The sequence below is a fragment of the Pyxicephalus adspersus genome, chromosome 3 (assembly GCF_032062135.1).
Source record: "Pyxicephalus adspersus chromosome 3, UCB_Pads_2.0, whole genome shotgun sequence".
Classification (NCBI taxonomy): domain Eukaryota; kingdom Metazoa; phylum Chordata; class Amphibia; order Anura; family Pyxicephalidae; genus Pyxicephalus; species Pyxicephalus adspersus.
The window spans coordinates 95,655,741-95,675,487 of NC_092860.1; the positions used below are offsets into that span (position 1 = coordinate 95,655,741).

At 36.9% G+C, this 19,747-nt stretch overlaps 1 protein-coding gene and 1 long non-coding RNA gene across 6 annotated transcripts in view; one reads left to right on the top strand and one right to left on the bottom strand.

The window, feature by feature from the left end:
• The window catches only part of SYNPO2 (synaptopodin 2), a 112,619-nt gene that overhangs the window by 84,793 nt on the left and 8,079 nt on the right, over positions 1 to 19,747 (top strand). Inside the window, exon 4 of one of the 3 annotated variants that reach the window (XM_072405771.1) lies at positions 2,721 to 5,134. In XM_072405771.1, the coding sequence (XP_072261872.1) occupies positions 2,721 to 5,134 (2,414 nt within the window). Of the gene's footprint in view, positions 1 to 2,720; positions 8,901 to 19,747 lie in introns of those variants that run through there. The other 2 variants (XM_072405772.1, XM_072405773.1) reach the window with 2 other exon arrangements.
• Positions 1 to 19,747, bottom strand: part of LOC140326820 (uncharacterized) — a 135,557-nt gene that overhangs the window by 71,663 nt on the left and 44,147 nt on the right. For 2 of the 3 annotated variants that reach the window (XR_011919927.1, XR_011919929.1), the window contains exon 1: positions 6,718 to 6,842. The exons of the other annotated variant lie outside the window; for it this stretch is intronic. This is a non-coding gene — a long non-coding RNA (uncharacterized lncRNA). Of the gene's footprint in view, positions 1 to 6,717; positions 6,843 to 19,747 lie in introns of those variants that run through there. 3 annotated transcript variants of the gene reach the window in all.

Consider the following 19,747-nt stretch of genomic DNA (forward strand, 5'->3'; position numbering starts at 1 on the left):
GGCGAGAAAAATTTGCCGTGTGTACGCAGCTTAACTCTGCAATGTTGCTTGTTGTAAAAACTGTGAAGAGCAGAATAAAATATTTTTTTTTTCAAAGTTGTTTCTTGGGATGACAAAGGGATACTGCATTTTTTTGGTGTCCACTTGAAGCTTAGTCTGTGTGACTGTTTATCTAATCAGCTGTTGGAAGTTGTCACATAAACTCTGTCATAAGGAGAGGCAGTTCTGGAATGCAGATCTGAGGTAAGGCTGCTATAAGTAAGGAACTAGCCCCAAAGCAAAGGCAAGAATTCAACTCATGCTGTCCAGCTCATCTTCTGGATTGGTGACACTCACACTCAGGCACTTTGACTAAAAATATCTAATGTGTCTGTTAGGTGAAAATGTTTTTACAGTGTAATCTGGATGCTATACAAGTACATGTGTTACAAAGGACAAACAAAACTGACTATGGTATCAAAGTAGCTAAACTTAGAAGAAAGGAAAGCTTAAGGCTTTTCTAACTAGTACTTGAGAATCATTAATGATGACGGCAGAAAGAATTTGCTGCCTATAAGTACATGGTGCTACAGGTGGAAAACCAATAAAATAAATGACAGAATCTCAGGGTGTAAAGCAAAAAATACCTATCCAAACACCCAACAATAATTTAAATATTTGTAATAAGTGAATACATTTAAAGAGGTAATAGACACTATAGATTTAGAAGGTGGTAGGGCACATAGGCTTAATCAAATGCAAAAGTTTGTAAAGTCTCTAAATATAAATATCTTAAAGTGAAGCAAGGTAACCACACCACAGACACCTCTGACATAAACTTGTCAAGGGGGCCTGCCTGACTGCTCCTTCCCCAAAGAAGCCTTGATATGCTGGTGGTCCACATACATTATTCCCTTGATTTAGATGGATATGCTCCATACACCATGGCTGTCTCTCTCCTAGACAGTGTGCTCATATTGCCAGTATCATCACTGCATTCCTAGGGATTAGATCAGGAAACATGTTTCTTGTGAGTATAAACTCATAAGTGCTCTGTCCTCAGTACACCTGCCCAAAAAATTGACACCTAGAATGCAGGGCAAACTAATGTGATCTGTATGCTGACCCTTGCCTAAACTACAAGGTGTTATGATGAGTTTTGTCAATTCTATCTAAAATCGGCTATTTGAAGTTTTGATGAGATCAGGTTGTAAAATTGGAAAACAATTTTTATTATTTAGAATACAGTGGGTAAGGGACTCTCCAGCAAGTCTTTATTATTCTGTTTATAAGAGCTTATTCATAATAAGTTGACAAAGCTTTTGCAGTAAGTTGACAAAGCGGTTTCCTCTCCTATCTTTGCTCACAAAATGTTAGCTTCAAAGCCCTGACATTAATACTGAAAAGAATTAGATCTATTGGAGTGTCCTTTTTCCCAGGCAGGTGTTAGCAGGTGTTGTGGTTCAGTATTGTATTATTAGTAAGACCTTTTCACCTGTAACCACCTGTCACCTCTTTCAAAACATTAATGGGTGCCTAGTGGTGGAAATAGTGCACCATAAATAGATTGTCAGGTAGTGATGAGAATTTTTTTTCACTTTCTTTGCTTGTGACAGCAGTCAGTGAGACTAACTAGAGTAAACAATTAATCTGTCCAATAGGTAGTTGGAAAGGGTATAACCACTGTCCCATTTTATTGCCACTGAGGATATTAAACTTCACTTCCGGCCTGGTGACAGTTGACACCAAGAGGTGTGGGGCTTTTTTACAATGAGGATTCCCCATTTTACACAGATAAAACAAAAGTATCTCTTTTTTTATGACAACCTATATTCTCCTCAAATTTCTTTCCAACAAATTAAATGAATGATCAGGAAGGATATGTTTTAATGATGTTACACACAAAGTATAGCTATATTTGCCATGGTATAATGTAGAGAAACCCTGATCACACTTTTCTCTTCGAGTAAGCTTCATTGTTCATTTAAAATAGAACTCTTCTTCAAGTTACATTTAAACTTCAAGAGAACAAAACTTACTTATCACTACTAATAATTATATCAGTCATGTGAAAAAAAACTTACATTAAGTGCTCCAGATAACATTGTAAAAGATTATGAAATGTATTTATCTAAATATAAACCTAGTAATAGGCAGCCCTGGCTATGTGCTTTCTCAGAAAATAGCCTTTCAGACGTAACAATGCACACATGCATCTCCAAAACATAATCGTTCATGCAGTGAAAGTGTGTAGAAAATACTAATGATAAATGTGATGGAAAAATGTACTGGTATCCATGCTGGGGATAAGGATACATAATAATAAAGTATATTCTGCTGGTGGGCCTCGGTACTATTACTTAACAATTTAGATATTAATCAGAGCAAGACCTGCAGTCAGTGACACAAGATGCATATTAATTAGCTGTGATCGATGAATACATTTCGAAAGATTGATCCTAAAATATGCCAGAAAATAGAATGATAAACTATGTTCTTCAGTAGCACCCACTCTAGGAACTCCCAGTTTTTGTTATGCCCATCTATCACTGAAGCACCAGATTTTTTCTGTGCCCATAGTATCTACCATTGCCTAATTTAACTAAATCCCGTCAACTGAGTTGCATTCAGTTTAGTGCAATTGATTTTTTCAGGAAGTAAGTCTATACACAGAAATGTATAATGTAAAATTTCTGGTATCACAAATATCATAATTTTTGTCTTTTTTCCTTTTTTTTTAGGACTTAGGCGCAGTGAAAGCCTATCTGAAAAGCAAGTTAAAGAAGCCAAGTCCAAATGTAAAAGTATTGCCTTACTGCTGACAGCTGCCCCAAACCCCAATTCCAAGGGGGTGTTGATGTTTAAGAAGCGTCGTCAAAGGGCCAGGAAATTTACTTTGACAAGTTACGGTACTGGTGAGCTTGAAAGGCAGGTAGACGACGAAGACGATAACGAAGACGAAGAGAATAAAGAGAATACTTTTGATGTTACATTTTATGGGGCAAGTGAGTCAGATCTAGATGACGAATTATTTTCAGACCCTGAAAACAACACGCAAATTGTGACATTTGACTGGGATACTGGACTTGTAGAGGTTGAAAAGAAACTTATTAGTGGTGACGCAATGGAAGAACTTCCAGAGACCAAAGGTAAAGGGGTCCTCATGTTTGCAAGAAGGAAGCAGAGAATGGATCAAATAACAGCAGAGCAAGAAGAAGTCCGAAAGCATAGTGTAGAAGAGAAAGTGACTGTCACAGAGAATGTAAATAATACTGTTTCCCTTCAGACCCAGAAACAGCAGAGCATAAAAATGCAGAGCTGCGTGAGTAAAAGTTACATTGAGGTAAGCAACAGTCAAACAGGGGTACAGAATGGTTTTGCTGCACAGGAGGCAATCCCTTCATTTCAATCTTCATCAAACAGAACCCCAAAACCCTTTGGTGGATCACAGAATAGGGCAGCAATACCATTTTCTCCCACTAGAAATATAGCAAGTCCAATGTCGGATGTGCCTGCACCACCCCCTTACTCATCAGTTACCCCACCTCCTGAGCCAAGGTTTCAAGTGTCCTCACCAGTATCTGCCAAAACCCAGGCAGCTGTATGGACTCCATCATTTTCAACAGAACAAATAGCTTCAAGGGATGAACGGATCTCAGTTCCAGCCAACAAGACAGGAATTTTACAAGAAGCAAAACGAAGAAGCACAAAACCTATGTTCACTTTTAAAGAACAACCTAAATTAAGCCCAAATCCTGAGCTTCTGTCTCTTGTTCAAACCAGAGAAGGCAAACGTGGCACTGGTAATGAGTCTGGACCCGAAGAAGACTACCTCAGCCTAGGAGCAGAGGCGTGTAATTTTATGCAAGCCCATGCTGGCAAGCAAAAAACACCTCCACCTGTTGCCCCAAAACCAATGGTTAAGTCTCCTACTGCAATTCCAACTTCACCAGTATGGGCACCTCCAACTGCTACCAATGTTGCACAACCAAATTATAATTCTTACAACCCCCCAACTGCTGCCCCAGTATGGGCACCTCCATCTGTTGCTCCAGCACCACAAGTGTTTTCAAGTCAATATCCTCCTCAAAGTGCTCATGTTGAAGCTAATGTTGCACAACCAAAACAAAATTCTTACAATCCCCCAACTTCTGCCCCAGCACCACAAGTGTTTTCAAGTCAATATCCCCCTCAAAGTGCCCATGTTGAAGCTAATGTTGCACAACCAACACATAATTTTTACAACCCCCCAACTTCTGCTCCAGCACCACAAGTGTTTTCAAGTCAATATCCTCCTCAAAGTGCCCATGTTGAAGCTATTGTTGCACAACCGACACATAATTCTTACAATCCCCCAACTTCTCTTAATTTATCAGGTCCCTTGAGAGGCCCTCCTGAAACAGCTCCAGCAGCAAACCAACTGTATACACCGAAAACACCTACAACTCCATCAGGAACATCTGCTGCTGGAACAGCCTATGAAATGCCAGCCTTGAGGGGTAAAGGAGCAGAGCTATTTGCAAGGAGACAATCCCGAATGGAAAAGTATGTGGTAGATTCATCCACAGTGCAAGAAAAAGCAGCTCGAACACTCTCTCCAACCCCATCTTTACCACCATCTTGGAAATATTCATCCAATGTTCGAGCACCTCCTCCATTAGCATATAATCCAATACAATCACCACTTTATCCTCTTGCAGCAAATAAATCTGTTTCCAAAATAGGATCTTCGGCTGCCAAGAAAAAGCCCACTAAAACACTCAGTGCCCTAGAAGTTATGAAACACCAACCATATCAACTTAACGCATCTTTGTTCACCTTTCAGTCACCATCTGACACTGCCTCCGATACTGATGCCACAAAGAAAAACGTTAAGGCAGACTTTAACTCCTCTACCAAACAAGCTAAGTTTAATAAGCCAGTGAATACTGCTCCTAGTAGTAACTTCATACCAGCACCTGAAAATTCTCAGCCAGTCTACAACACGCAGCCTTCTTATCAGTCAAGTGCCTTCACACCATCTAATGAAACCTACTCTATGGGCTATTCCATGCAGCCTAGACAAGAATCACCAATAGCAACACTGATCGCTCCTCCGAGGCCAAAATTTTCTGCAAAGAAAGCTGGTGTGGCAGCCCAGGTGTGGAAACCAGAAGTTGGTGAAGAATAGTTTTCATTTTGGAAATATGTTTTTATTTGTAAAGGAGTAGAATAGTTTGCAGTGGTGGGTGACCTGACATACTATGTGTCCTGAGTATACTTAATAATATAACATTGTAGCATTTTTTAAACTGGGTCCAAATCACTTAGCTCCTCTAAAAACAAGTTGCACACAGGTTTACCTATGGTTAAAACTTCAGCGCAGTAGCTATCAAAATAAAAAGCCCCAAACAGATGCCTACAGTTGTATACTATTAAGTAATCAGGACAATAGTGTTTATGCTTTATAGTATAATACAATCCTATTCACTACATACAATGCTGTTGTACATTAGTACATACCTTTATTGTCCCAGTTCCCCAGTATATTTGTTTTTTTATTTTTTTATTTTTTTCCTTTTAACTTGTGTGACTGCTGTAAAGGGTAGTCTGCATTAAAGATGGTCCATAACTGAAAAAGGATGATAGTGTAGAAATTGAAAAGTGCTCTAGGTAGGCAAAGAATCGTAGCAAAAGAATGGGTTTTGTACCTATTTATCTTAAAATGATTGGGAGATGTTGTATACAAAGTATGTGGTGAGAAATAACAGAAAGGAAAAGTGTTGGGTCACTTCATATACTGTATATTGTATTGATCAGTGGAAACACTTATTACATGGACACACAGCACACTGTTCACATTTATAGCTAAAGTTTACAGCACATAATTGTATTAGAATGAATTCAAACATGAATTAATTGAAGAATTAATTTAAATATTACATAAAATAGTCATAGCTCATAATAGAGTTTTGTAGCTTAGACTAGAAAACAGTTAAAGTTCACAATTAAAGTGTAGCTGTACAACAGAATACATAATCAAAGCAAATGTTGATCGATGCCTATGCTAATTGATGGCTTAGTAAATGTTTTATATATTTATTATTTTGCTACGTGAACTAAACCTACGTATGGTATATGAGTCATGTATATAATAGGCAGTCATCTGTTCCCACTTAGACAACTTTCTTCCTTGTTAGATTTTAACAATGAAGAATGATTTAGGATCTGGAATATACTGACTGGTAGCTTTTTATAGTCAAGAGAGATGGTATCACATCTGTAAAATGCAATCAAACCTTTTCCCATCTTTTTTATGTAATCTACACCAGTTATAAGCACTAAGTACTTTTGGGCCTAGTATTATAATGTTTTTTTTTAATAATTGGAAGGGGTTTTTACCTGTATAAATCCATTTAGATTGATCGAAATATGACAAATGGTGTTTACAAAGTAGAATCCTTGTTTTTTGCACAAAGCACCTGATTACAATCCTAATTATTTCCCTAGATTTTCCACTATTTACACTTTATTTTAACACAATATATGTGTTAAATATTAAATGCTTTTATTTTTGGTTATGAAACATTAAATATATTATTGCTTTTTACTGACTAGAGAATCCCTTTAAAGTATCTGTAAAAAAAAAATAAAAAAACAATAGAAAAAATAAAAAAACAGCCATTGTGTAATAGAAGAGTAATAATATTTAGCAATCACAAGCATAGGTACTTATAATCTTTTTTATCGTACACTTACAGTGACCAAAAATCTTCAGCATCTGACATTTCCTGGTGTCTGACTTCCCTTCTGCATGCTGTTGTTAATTGTACTGGCCAATACATCACTACTTTTTTTCCTGTAGAGCTGTATGTAGTCAGGTGCCAGCAGGTGAAGTTGGGGATACAAGCATTGAACTTAGTTGGATGATGAAAATTCTTTGACGGGTATCACCCTTTAAAAAAAGAATATTCAGATATTACATAGGAGAGACTAGTAAGTATTATTACTCATCTTTTACTAGCTGTTTGTTTTTAATTTTTGTTTTACTTAAAAAGTCACTTTGACGTAGACCTGGCACACAAAATGAATGTCTTACAATACCTATATGCTGGTTTTTCTGAAATATAGGTTTTCTACCATAAAGATCCATCTTGTACTACTTTTTTCATGTGATTTGTGCAAGTGACATTTAAATCCATATTTTATTAAGTCTATGAAATAGTAAGTATATACCCTCATAGTGGAGGATGCTTTGCAGTTCTGAAAACTTCAAGCCTGAGATATTAGCAGTATATGTTTGTTGGTCTCAGGCATTTTTGCTGCTTTCGTATACCATTTTTTAAATGTTTGTCGTTTTCTTTGTGTCATTTATTTTTTATTCTGCCATCTTTTTCTGTAATCAGAGATACTGCCCTAGTTACAAGAATGTAACCTGCTCACCTCAAAACTAAAGAATACAGTAGAAAAATGTATATATATATATATATATATATATATATATATATATATATATATTTTTTTTTTATTTATTTCTTAAAAAAAGACAGAGAAATAAAGTGAAAAGACAGAGAAATAAAGCTTTATTTTTATAGTCTAACATCCTTACCTCCATACCTTTAAAAAAATAATCTGTATGTGGAGTATTATTAGCAAGATGAACCAGCGACATTGTCCAATATAATCCATGTACACATAAAATTAAACAGATTTTTTTAAATTGCAAAAAAAAAGCTAATTTTGTTATGCGGGTCTTTGTGTCTGTATTATCAAGTGCCAAAAATAAAATATAATTTCTTTTTTAGTCACCATATTATAAAAGTATAAGCTCTGCCAGAAAAACTAGTGTTTTTTCTGGTATCTATGTTTTTTTTTTTAACAATGTATAATTTATATGTGTCTCACATCATTGAGATATGGTTATGTTTAAACCTTCTTGCAGTAACGTTTAGGGTCCATTTAAGAAAAAAGGAAGGTAATCAGCAATAAAGTGCCTATCCCAGCTTTGGCACTACAGCTTCTTGAATTTACAGTCCCAGTAGAAAACTTTCCTAGTTTGTAGATTGCAGATTACTGTCCTCAGAGTAACTCTAGTAATGCTAGCAAGTAAGCGTGTCCTTTTGGAGCCAGTTGGATGGTTAGTTAGGCTATCTTATTTCATCACACACTAATTATTAAAAGTATGTGTTCTGTACTTAGATAGCACGTTCCTAAACTGTATATATAAGAGGTGGCTTTTAAGTAACTGGAAACTAATGGTCTAATTACCCAAAACTGTAATTGACCCCGCTGAACTCTCAGCCTCTGGTGACTTGATAAAGGGTCCCTTAGTTTGATTTACTAAAACCTTTAAGTCTGTTTATTACTTGTTTGCTGCTTTATTACTATTCTCATTATAATTATTTTAGGCAATTAATTTTAACATATAATTACCAGGAAGTGACAAAAAAAATCTCTGTTTTCACTGTGAAGTCTGGGCTGTAAATGTCTTAACTTGGTAAAAACTGTAAAAAATCAAATGACAGCCTGGTCCAAACTTTAAGCTGGCTTTCCATCTATGCAGCAAACAATGCACAAGATAAGTTACACTAACAGGGTACATTGCACTGTGGTGCCACTCATTTAGAATGGCTCTCCAACGCTGATGTACATTAGATGGTATTGCACCTGTACAATAGTACATAACAACTCATGGTGTGTGTTGCTGTACACTGCACTGATAATATTAGTACAGATGTGATTTTTCATGCATTAAATTGGCTGCCCCAACAGGCCTTTTTTAATTTTTAGATTTTATCCCCCAATTCACTGGTTACATCCTTGTATACACTAGAGGCAGATTCTGAATGTTCTTAGCTCTTTCTGCACATTTTCATTTTTCCACTATTTGATTTGCTGTATTTTTCACTTTAACATTAAAAAAAGAATATTTCTGTCTTCTTTTTCTGTCTCCTATCTTTTCTCGTGCATGACTAATCATGTAGTTGGAGCACTATAAGGGATCTCTGTATTCAAATTTACTTTTTTGTGGCAAAATTGCGAACATTTTCAGGCACACTATGCGGTTTTAAAGCTTTAGCTAAATTCATCACCCAGAATTCACAGAAGATTTTTGAATACTACATTTTCATAATAGTAGACACCAAACATTGACATTGACAATAGTAGACACTAAACTACAAGAAACATTGGGTTCTCTTCCCATGAGGACCATCTCAGTATACCAGGTATCTAGGTTAGGATACCCATAGCTGAAGGTTCATTAGCATATAGGTCTTTAGCTGTGCCTGATATCATTCAGTATCAGACAATTGCTTTAAGAGAGAGAATTTAAAAAAAAAACAGGCACCAGGCCCACTGAAGGTGATGCAGTCATTTTATGTTACTTATCCACTCCACCTCCTTTTTGGTGCAGGTAAGTTATTTTCCTTGCCTCTACTTGAGTGGAAAAGGGATCTTAGACTCATTCAAGCAAAAAAATGGAATTTGTCAATGTCTAAACGTTTATGCTGTAACCCATGAGAACCAACAGAAATTAGCTTTTATATAGTGTGTGCATACTTGAAAAACGGATTGCTGAATAGTTGGTATTGGTTACTGCTCCATTGCTCATTAGAGGGTACTATTGTATATTCCCAATGGTTTGAGTTCCAAGCAAACCTCCTATTTCAGTTTTGTGTAGTTACTGGAATGAATGGTGGTAAATGTAGTTCTAATTTTTAATATCCCTAATGGACACCAATGACGTTATTCCTACAAGAATTATCAGTTCTATGCATCTTCTATGGCCATTACAATGTTTGCTAACAGTGCCATGTCCCCTGATCAGTCATCCACAATGGGGATAACCAGCTACATCAAAGTATCAGCTTTAATATGAACCCTGGGGAAGGTGCAGGGGACACAAACTAATAAGGAGTAACTGGATTCCCAGAGGAGATCTGCCAATGGCTGATTAAACATTCTGGTGCTCAACCAAATGTTAAATGACTGGTTTGGTGGAGTTAGTCTGTGTACACACGTGCAATAATTGTCATTGGAAAGGATCCTTCATGAACCTTTCCAACGACAAAATACTGAACAATAGATGAACAAGAGCTGTACTTACAGCGCTGTTCTGCTCTATGGGGAGGGGAGGAAGGAGAATGATGGATCGACACCCCGCTGCTCTCTCTCCCCTTCACTTTCATTACGATTGCTTTTCGTAGACCTGCCAGCACACATCCATGAACGACGAGCACTGTACACATGCCAGATTCTTGTCCGATATCAGCCCTAAAGCGATTATCAAACGAGAATCATCTGACATGTGTATGTAGCCTTGCTCTTTAAACCACATTACACAATATAATGGTCATCATAAAACAGGAGAAACATGGCATGTTCATGTAAGAAATTTGTTGGTTCTATTTTGTGCCAGTTATTTTTTTAAATGTAAATATACAGTAAGATATAATACCAGGGCTAGCCTCTTTTTTGTTTTTGACTTTACTGCTGCAAGGTCATTAGAGTGAAGTCGCCTTTCATACCACGCTAATGTTTACTTATTGAAATTAGCAAGTGAGTTTAGTTGGCCATCACTGAAGGAAAGCCAGCTGACAAGCTGATAAAAAGCTACACTTGTGACAGATTGCTTTATATACATGATTAGGCTTTGCTGGGATTTCCTCTGCCTCTAATGCAAGGGGAAAAGCTTAGCTTTTAACTAGTTATACATATTTTCACCATATTTGACACATTTTTTAAATTGATCAGCTTGTTTGATATAAATGTGGACCATCAATTGAAAATCAATCTATTGTACTACAACACATAATTTATTGCTTGATCAATCCTTTAGTATCACATCTTTGCAATCAATCAAAATGATAACTGATCACTATATTTTCATTGAATTAATCTCCGAAACCAGTGTTTCTTAACCAGAGTTCCATGGAATCCTAGGGTTCCTTCAGAGTTTGCTAGGGGTTCCTTTAAAATTAAGCAGTTGTACCTCCTAGGTCAGGTTAAGTGACACCAATGATCTTTCTGGCTATCTGTAAGGGTGACAATCTTCCCAATGGTCAGCACTAAAGGTTCCATTCTCCCAATTTACCACCACGCTAATATACTGTGAATTGTGAAAATAGTAACTAAAGCAGGGTTTCCCTGAAGACATGAAAGTTGTTTCATGGGGTTCCCTTAAAAAAGGTTGAGAAACACTGTCTTCCTGGTGATGTCGGTGCCGGTGGGGCGGGAAATTCAAAATGCTATTGTATTGCATTCAATACAAAATAACTGTTCCGAATGCAATACACTGGATTTATATGTGTAAAACCAGTACATTGTTTTCAAGAACATTTATTTTACAGTATATATAATAGTATGAGTATAATATGTATTTAAAAAAAAAAAAACAATACATAGATTTTTTAATTTATTGAATTTATTATTTTCACATGATTTTGTGTTTTGAAACTTTATTATACTCATACTATTATATTATACTGTAAAATAAATTTTCATGAAAAACAGTGTACCGCTTTTAGACATATAAAACCGGAAAGAAATGAACCGCTACGGAGGTTAAGCCCTCCTCTTTTTCTCATACATTTGTACATACCATTTTTCAAATTCCTCTTATTTGTGTCATGTAGGATTGTATATGAACTCTGTAGAAGGCAACAACCTATAAATTAGTAGCGCCACTCTCTGCAACATTCTCCTGTAAGTGCAGGAAAGCCTGATGGCCAATGCCATAGGGGCATTTCTTTGATACCCTGGGCTCTTTGATGCTCTGGGTAAATGTATTGTGAATGTCAATCAGCTCAGAAGGGTACCAATACAAAACTGCAGAGTGATCCATTTGTTGAGAACATTACTGGAGATTGGATAATTTGTTAACACAAGCTGGGCAATTTTTGTTGTGTATAGGGTGGGCTTTATGCTTGAGCACTGCATAGTGGCTGAGTATGAAAATACAAAATAAAATTTGCAGTGTTTTACTAAAATCTAACAAATCAAGTATGGCATTGCTGATCTCCTCCTGAAACATGCTAGTTACCTGGCTGTGTTTGGTTTCAAAGGTTTTTAACTTACTAACCCCTATAGTCTAAGGCAGAATAAAAATTAGAACTTGTTATCTACAAGCAATTTATTAAGTATTGAAACTCATTGGTCAGCATTGAAATCAGAAAATGAAAGCAGCTATATTTTTTATGTCATGTGTCTTATTAATGAGATTTTCCTTTAATCAGGAATTAACGAGACTAATAAAAGTTCTGTCCTTTGCCTGATCAATGCCGTTCCCTTTCGCTCTCACCACCAGTATTGTAACTCAACAGGAGGAGCTTTCTCCACTATTGGTGGTCAAAGCATGGGGGGCATCAATCTGGCAAAGAACAGAAATGGCTAATAGGTGCATGATGGTAACCAGATAAATTATTGATATCTGGGAGATATGGATCATTTACACTGGCTTTGTGCATGGTGAGCAGTCTATGGCGACATTTAGACAGTTGTCTCAGGAATAAGCCCCCCATTGGAAGATCCCCTTACTTCTTTTTTATGGATACAGGCAGCAATAAAACCTGTTGCAATAAAACCTGTAAGTTTTTTTCAACCCTTTTACACTCCATCCAAATCTTAAAAATCATTTTCTTTTAGTTATACTTTAAGTTTTCATTGCTGGCTTTTTGTGACACCAGCCTAATCTCAACAATAGTTGTTTTTTTCACCCATTTTACTCCAATGCCGGCTCCACACTAGTGCTATATGCATGCACACAATGTGGCATACATACCTGCAAATGGATTACGGAAGGGGCTTCAGTTGTGCATACATACTACAGCCAGTCACTTGTCCCTACAGAACAGATTTTTTCATTGCCATAGTCAGATCGGCTTACCTGCAGCTTACATTTCCACCCATTTCATTTATTTTCACGTATGTTTCACATAATGCTCTTGTTTACAAAGCTCAAATGATTATATATAGTCAACAATGAACATCTTCAGTCATTGTCTTCAATTATTTTATTGACATCTAAATATTGCTGTCCCACTGAAAGGTTTGTTAATAATAAACTAACACTTGCAATATGACAAATGGAACTGATGAGCGCCGTGGCTAGGATTCATTCCTACTGATTGCCCAATTACCCATAAACTTATTTACCATCTGAACTCCTATGACTCAATGAAATCTTATGTTGCCACAATGCAATATGAGTAAGCAGTATTATGTTATCACTTAATATTAGTTTATTACGTTTGAGTTAAAAAAACATAACTTCACTCTGGTAATAACCATAAAACTTTGAAGGAGGAGGATACGCTTATCTGTATGTTGGTTTATCCAATATTAAAAATGTCATCTTTAAGTCACCCAAGCTCTGTGGCTGCAGGTTGTTTGCCATGATAACACTTGCAGCCTAGCTTCTGGGATAAAAAGATGTGATGTGGTAGCTGTCAGTCTGCATCTCAGACAGAAAAAAAACATCTGCTGTCTATCTTTCGTACAGATTCCCTATGGAAAACAAATTCACTATACAGAAAAGGCATGATTTATCAGTGTAAGTTGGGGCTGACATGTATGCATCTTCTCCAGGACTACAGATGATTTCTAATAACTTGATTTTGTTGTTATTGCCCATGGGACATATTTTAATTACTTCTCTATTGCTACATATATCATTGAAATCATTTTGTTTTATCTCTTCTATAATGGCCAAAAAAATAGCTGTCCATCCTGTTAAATTCCGTTTTCCTGTGTCCTGTGCATTCAAAAGTGTTATCCCAAGAAGTACAATCAACATTGCCGGTTCTCCCTTGGACTGCAACACACCTCCTCCTGGTTGTGGAGAGGTAAAGACATACTATTGTTCAGCAAAAACAAATGGGCAGACATTATTTCCTCTTATTTCAGTCCAGCAGAAGCACTGTTTCATCAGCCCAAAGCAGTCAATTAGGAATTAAATATATTTTGGCTTGGATTTACTAGCAACTACTGTACTAGTAGGGTCTTTAAAAAAAATAATTTTTGGAAAGTGTTTATATATTTGCAGCGTTCTGTCATGGGCGCCATCATCTTTTTCCTTATTCTCTTTTGCATTTCGATCTTTGACCATCTTGATTTGTCGGGATGGCATGACTTAAATCCTGCACACCCACATTTAGGCCTGGCACTGGTAAGGGAAACCAAGATGTGTCGCAACAAACTTTGAGCTAGGCATGTGCAGCTTAGCAAACTTTGACAGCTGGACAGCATTCAGGCAGGTAAAAATACTTATCACCTGTCTCTTTCTGCAATACACACCTGTCCTAGTGACAATTTTCAAAGTGGGATTTTAGTTCCATTTTAAATTTCCTGTCTGATGAAATGAAATGTGTCTGTATGGAATTTGAATTCAGTAATGCTATTGAGTACACCAGGGAGTAAATTTATATACAGAGCAATATCTGCTCTGTGTTATAAACTGACCCTGTAGTGTGGAGTTAAACATTTGCCTTTTTTTAAATATATCTGATGAGTGAAAAAAAGATTCCCAAAGTATTTTAACTATATTTTTTTAGTTTTTCTGTTTCTTATAACAAAGAATTAGCTATGATATCAATCAAGCACACAGTACTAAGAGAGGAAAAAGAAGAAGATACTTTGTATCCCTTGTTTTAACAGATTGAAAAACGGGAGTAGGCGTGGAACAGTTGGTATAGCAGTTTATATTCTGCATGCTCTTGAGAAATATTTCTGGGTTACTAAGCTCCACTAGTCATGTAAGCTTTGAAGTCTTGAAGTTTAGGAACAGTCAGTCATATCACAGGAGGAATAATTTCCAGTACAGATACACATAGTTCATAACCTCAAGACGTTCTGAATATTGGGACAACAAAACAGGTGTCTCTGAACATCTCTAGTGTATAAGCCATATATATATATGAGAAGAGTAGAGACCTGCATGATGAAAAATAAAAAAAAGAACAAAAATTAGTTAAATGGCAATAAAGCAAAATCACATTTTGGTAAACTTACAATTACATGCTATTTCAATTAAAAAGACTATTTTGTCTGGATCCTTTCTTATACCAAATGCATAATATTCCAGGTAAAGCCCTTTAAAGTTTGCTGAAACACTTTCAGAGTTGTCAGTGTCTTTGGCCCCCTTTAGAGTTCCACTACCATGCCCTGTAGTGACTTGTAGAAGTAGTGGTTTGCAGAAGGAACGATGGGGCATATTGGTGCCCAGTGCTCTTTAAGCGAGGCAGTAAAGCGTAAAGCTTCTATTTCACAGAGGTTTACTATAGTAAAAAGGTCATTTGATAGGATAACTACATTTTGTCTTAAATTGCAGTTATCCTTCAATGTAAATATAGTCCAGCTCAATGTGGTTTCCACTTGCCCACATACGAGTCTGCAGAGGTTGATGCTTCTTATTCATTATAGTTTGATATAAATATAAGGTTACCGCATATCATGATCTCACAACTCCTGTAGAACTTTTGTAGTAAACATTTGCAGACATTTTACATAGATTTACTGTCTTGGTGTAAACATGTATTAAAAGGTGTTGGTATACCCAAGATGTATAAAATGTTTACTGAAATTAGTGAATACAGAAATGTTACTGTGTGAGTAAAATATAAAAACCAGGACCTGAACCCAGAAAAAAGGCAAGCTGCCAAATAACTAGTTACCAGTATTTCTTGTGATCTCCCCTCGGCTGATCTTTCCCTATCACTGCCTTACCAAACCTTGTTCTGTATGTCTCTATAATGTGTCACATCTTCACTATTTGGAATTAGACTTGCTTTTATAAAAAGTATCCCGTCTAGGACTGTGTTCAACTTGTATTAGGGCAGTGTATAGAGAATGCAAAGACTGATTACAGCAAAATGGAATCCTAAAGAAAGTATCAGCCTTACACCCCTTTACCCCAAACTCTTTCACAATGATAAGGACTTTAACAATGATAAGGATTGCAAAAGGCACAGAGATACTCCATTCATCTGTGTTGATATGGTCCATCCTTTCAGACTGAAACTGCCTACAAGTACCTTCCCACTTGTCATGTAGAAGGCAGGTGAAAATGTATACATTTTGCTTCTGTTTTACTGCTTAAGCATAAAGCTGGAACCATAGGCAGACAGTGTTTCTCAACTAGGGATCCTCCAGAGTTTCACAGGGGAGCAGTGAACAATAATCTTTTTGGCTATTTTGGCCTTCTTACTGACCAGCAATGAAAGAGGCAATCTTCCCACTCACCACCACAGATATAGAGATACACCACCATATCTATATAGATATAGCAATTATAGTAGGGGGTTCCCTGAAGATCTGAAAGTTATAAAGGTCAGAAAGCACCGCTCAGCCCTGAGCTTCTGCCTAAGTGGTCTTGTGAATTATTCTGTTTCTGACATACAGCTTTTACAAAGCATTTGCAAAACTTTGAGCAGTCTCTGAGAGGTCTGTAAAGCACCAAGTATCTCCAGTTGGAGCCCATGTTTGAAATTGCTATGCATTCTAATAGGCTAATTTACACCAGGACGTTTCCTTGAGGCACATTTATGAGCGTTCTTTATAACGTTGCTTGCAACGAGGGAAAGCGCTGAAAAACGTGGGAAAACACAGTTAAACACTTTAATTGATTTCAATTGGGGCAGTTTCCTCTCGTTTTTCTGCATTTATAAGCACTTGAAAAGAAAACACGGTAAAACACAGCGTAGACATTTTCCAGCGTTTTAAAGACAAGCTTTAAAATGCCAGTAAAACACATAAAACACAAAGAAACACAGTAGGAACGTTTACATGCATTTTTAAAAATGTCAGTGTAAACCCAGCCTTAGGGATGTTAAACATATATACAGTATAATATATAGAGGTCTGTCACCTTAAACAAGCTAGCTTTAATAGCTTCAGTACTACTTGAACATTGCCGAAGCTTGGTAAGTGACAATCGGTCCACCAGATTAACATCCCCATATAAAAACTGAAAATTATATTTAAAGACTTAGGCAAAACTTTGTTCAATGATTGTTGAGGGATAATTTTTTGATGGGAGAATTGGATAGGATCGAGGGACTGTCCCTCTAAATAAGTGATAGTTGGGAGTTATACTTTAGGTATAGTTTGCATTTCTAGAACTTTGTGTATTCAATAATTCATATTTTTTATTATGAAAAAAATTAAAATCTAGACATGACAGGAGTGTGTCATGTGTCTATGTACCTTGAGCTGACCTGCTTCGCTCTCTCCTAAAATGTCATGGTATGGCTAAATCTCCTATGAACACGGTCTTTCTTTGCTCTATAAAATAATAAAATGTGTATGTGTGATAACTATATGTAAATTCTAAGTCATGAAAATAACCATGCATTAAATCATTGCAAATCTTAGGTTACATGCTAGATTTTAGGTCTCTTCCCAATCATATGTCAATAGAATCCTATCCAAATAATTGTAAAGTAACTCCTATACTAAGATCTCTCTCCCTCAGTTCTGTGGTATTGATATGGCTTACATATCAATTCTTCCATTTCTATTGTAATATAGCGTGTAGCCAGCAGGTGGCAGCAAATACCACACGATAAGGTCACATTTAATTACCTTGTAAAAAGAACTCATGAAATGTCATTACTAAAAGTAGAGGCATAATGGACTCATAATTCACATAAATTACATTTTAAATAGGAGAACAATCAACATAATATGAGTTTTAAGGGAAATTATCTTTAAGTGGGAAAAAGACTACTTTGACAGCACTAAAAATAAAATGTTCGTTTTAGTTAGTTTTATAACAGACTCACAATCTCCAACATCTTATATTTCATTAACACTTTTTGTGATTATTAAAATTAAATTTAAATAAACATTTTTTTTCAATGATAAACATACAAAAGAGAATACTGTTTTAGGATACATTTAGGATTTTTTAAATAAGCTAGTGGGGTTTATTTAGAACTGTTCCAAGCCAGATAATATGACTACTAATACCCCAGGGATTCTGAAAGCAGCTGGACTGTGCTGGGTACCTAGGATTAGTAACAGGCGGTAAGTGCTGGGCACCTAGGATTGGTAACAGGCGGTAAGTGCTGGGCACCTAGGATCGGTAACAGGCGGTAGGTGCTGGGCACATAGGATTGGTAACAGGCGGTAAGTGCTGGGCTCTTTCAGAGCTAGAAGTTTTTTAAGCAGCAGTGGTTCCTGGCATGAGGAATGGACAAATGTAACCTTACTGCCGGTGTGAATTCGGCTGTACTTCAGATGTACTCCTGTGTCTATATTTAGTTAAAGTGAACTTTTGTGAAAACATTTTTTTTTTCACTGGATTCTTTTACAAAATTAGCCCAGCAGGCCCTTCCTTTTTTACATTATAAGAAATCCTCTGAAGGTGAATGCACACAAGGAGCAGTGCAGAACCTCTTGGGATATGTGACACAAATATCCCAGGAGGCTGTGGATTTACCAAAATGGAAGTGAAGACTGAAGGGGAGAGGTCCTCTCCACAAAAGTGTAAAAACAAAAAAAATAAAACTCTTTAATATAATGTTAAAAATGTGGCGATGCTTTAATATCATCATGCATGTGATATCAGATGGGGACAAGACAGACAGTGACCCCCTCTCATCACTGCCCACCTTGAAATTTTTAAGGTACACATGGAGGCATAGGAAACTGAAACTGTAGGTGCAAGTGGGGTACACTTGTGGCTAAACCTTTTAAATATGTAATTAGTATGGCATTATGAGAACATAAATCTCTACCTAGCAAAATGTGCTGCCTGCTCTGTTACACATATCTGTCTGCATCTTACCTCAAACCCCAATTTCTCCAGAAAGAGGTGCAGGGAAACAAAAATATAGGTGGAAGTGGGAGACACTTGTGGCGATCACCTTTCATCACCATGGCATTATTACAACATTAAAAAAAACTGTCCATCAAAATGCACTTCCTTGTTACACACGACTGTAACCTTCCTGTACCTCAACCTCAATAACATTCAGTGGGCAGAGTTAATTTTCTAATGAAGCCATAGTGATGAAGTTTTAGGGGATATTAGTCAAAGATGTTCCCCACTTGTACCTATATTTTTGGTTTCATACACCTCCCCATTCCCCAATTTAAGTTCAGAATGTTAGATAAGTGGACAGGAATGTGTAACGGCAGGGAGGCCCATTTTGATGGGCAGAGTGTTTTATGTTCTATTGATGCTGTAGTAATGAGATTGTAAGGGGAGAAGGTGCTCGCCACTTGCACCTATATTTTCAGTTTTGTACCCCCCACCTCAGAGAAATTGGTGTACAAAGAAGAGAAGCAGACAGTAGTTTCATAGGTATAGATTTGTGACAGGTTGGTATATATTTAGGGGCCCCATCCCAATGCTCCTTGCTATGTTAGTGGCTCCTGGGTCACCAGTTTGCACTTTCAATTTAGGACTCCTAGTTGCAGCAACCCCAATGTTCAATTTTCATAACTGTTTACATTTGTGACCCCATATCTTAAAATTATTTAAAGCTGGGGGGCTGAAATTGTAATAACTAGTATCTATGAAAGTCCCCTGTACACCCTGAAAATTACAGATCATTGTGACATACATATTAGGAGATATGGAGGTTTGTACACAGAGCTGTGAGGATGCAGAATTCACACGCAGCTAGAGGTGGATACATTTCACAGGCAGAGCTCGTACTATGAGATGGGGGCGGGGCTGCCTGTGTCTCCTTCACATGAAGGCTGAACTGTGTGTGCTCACCTCTCATCTGCAGCAATCCTCTGATTGGATGACACAGAGCACAGAGCAGCCTCACTGATATCC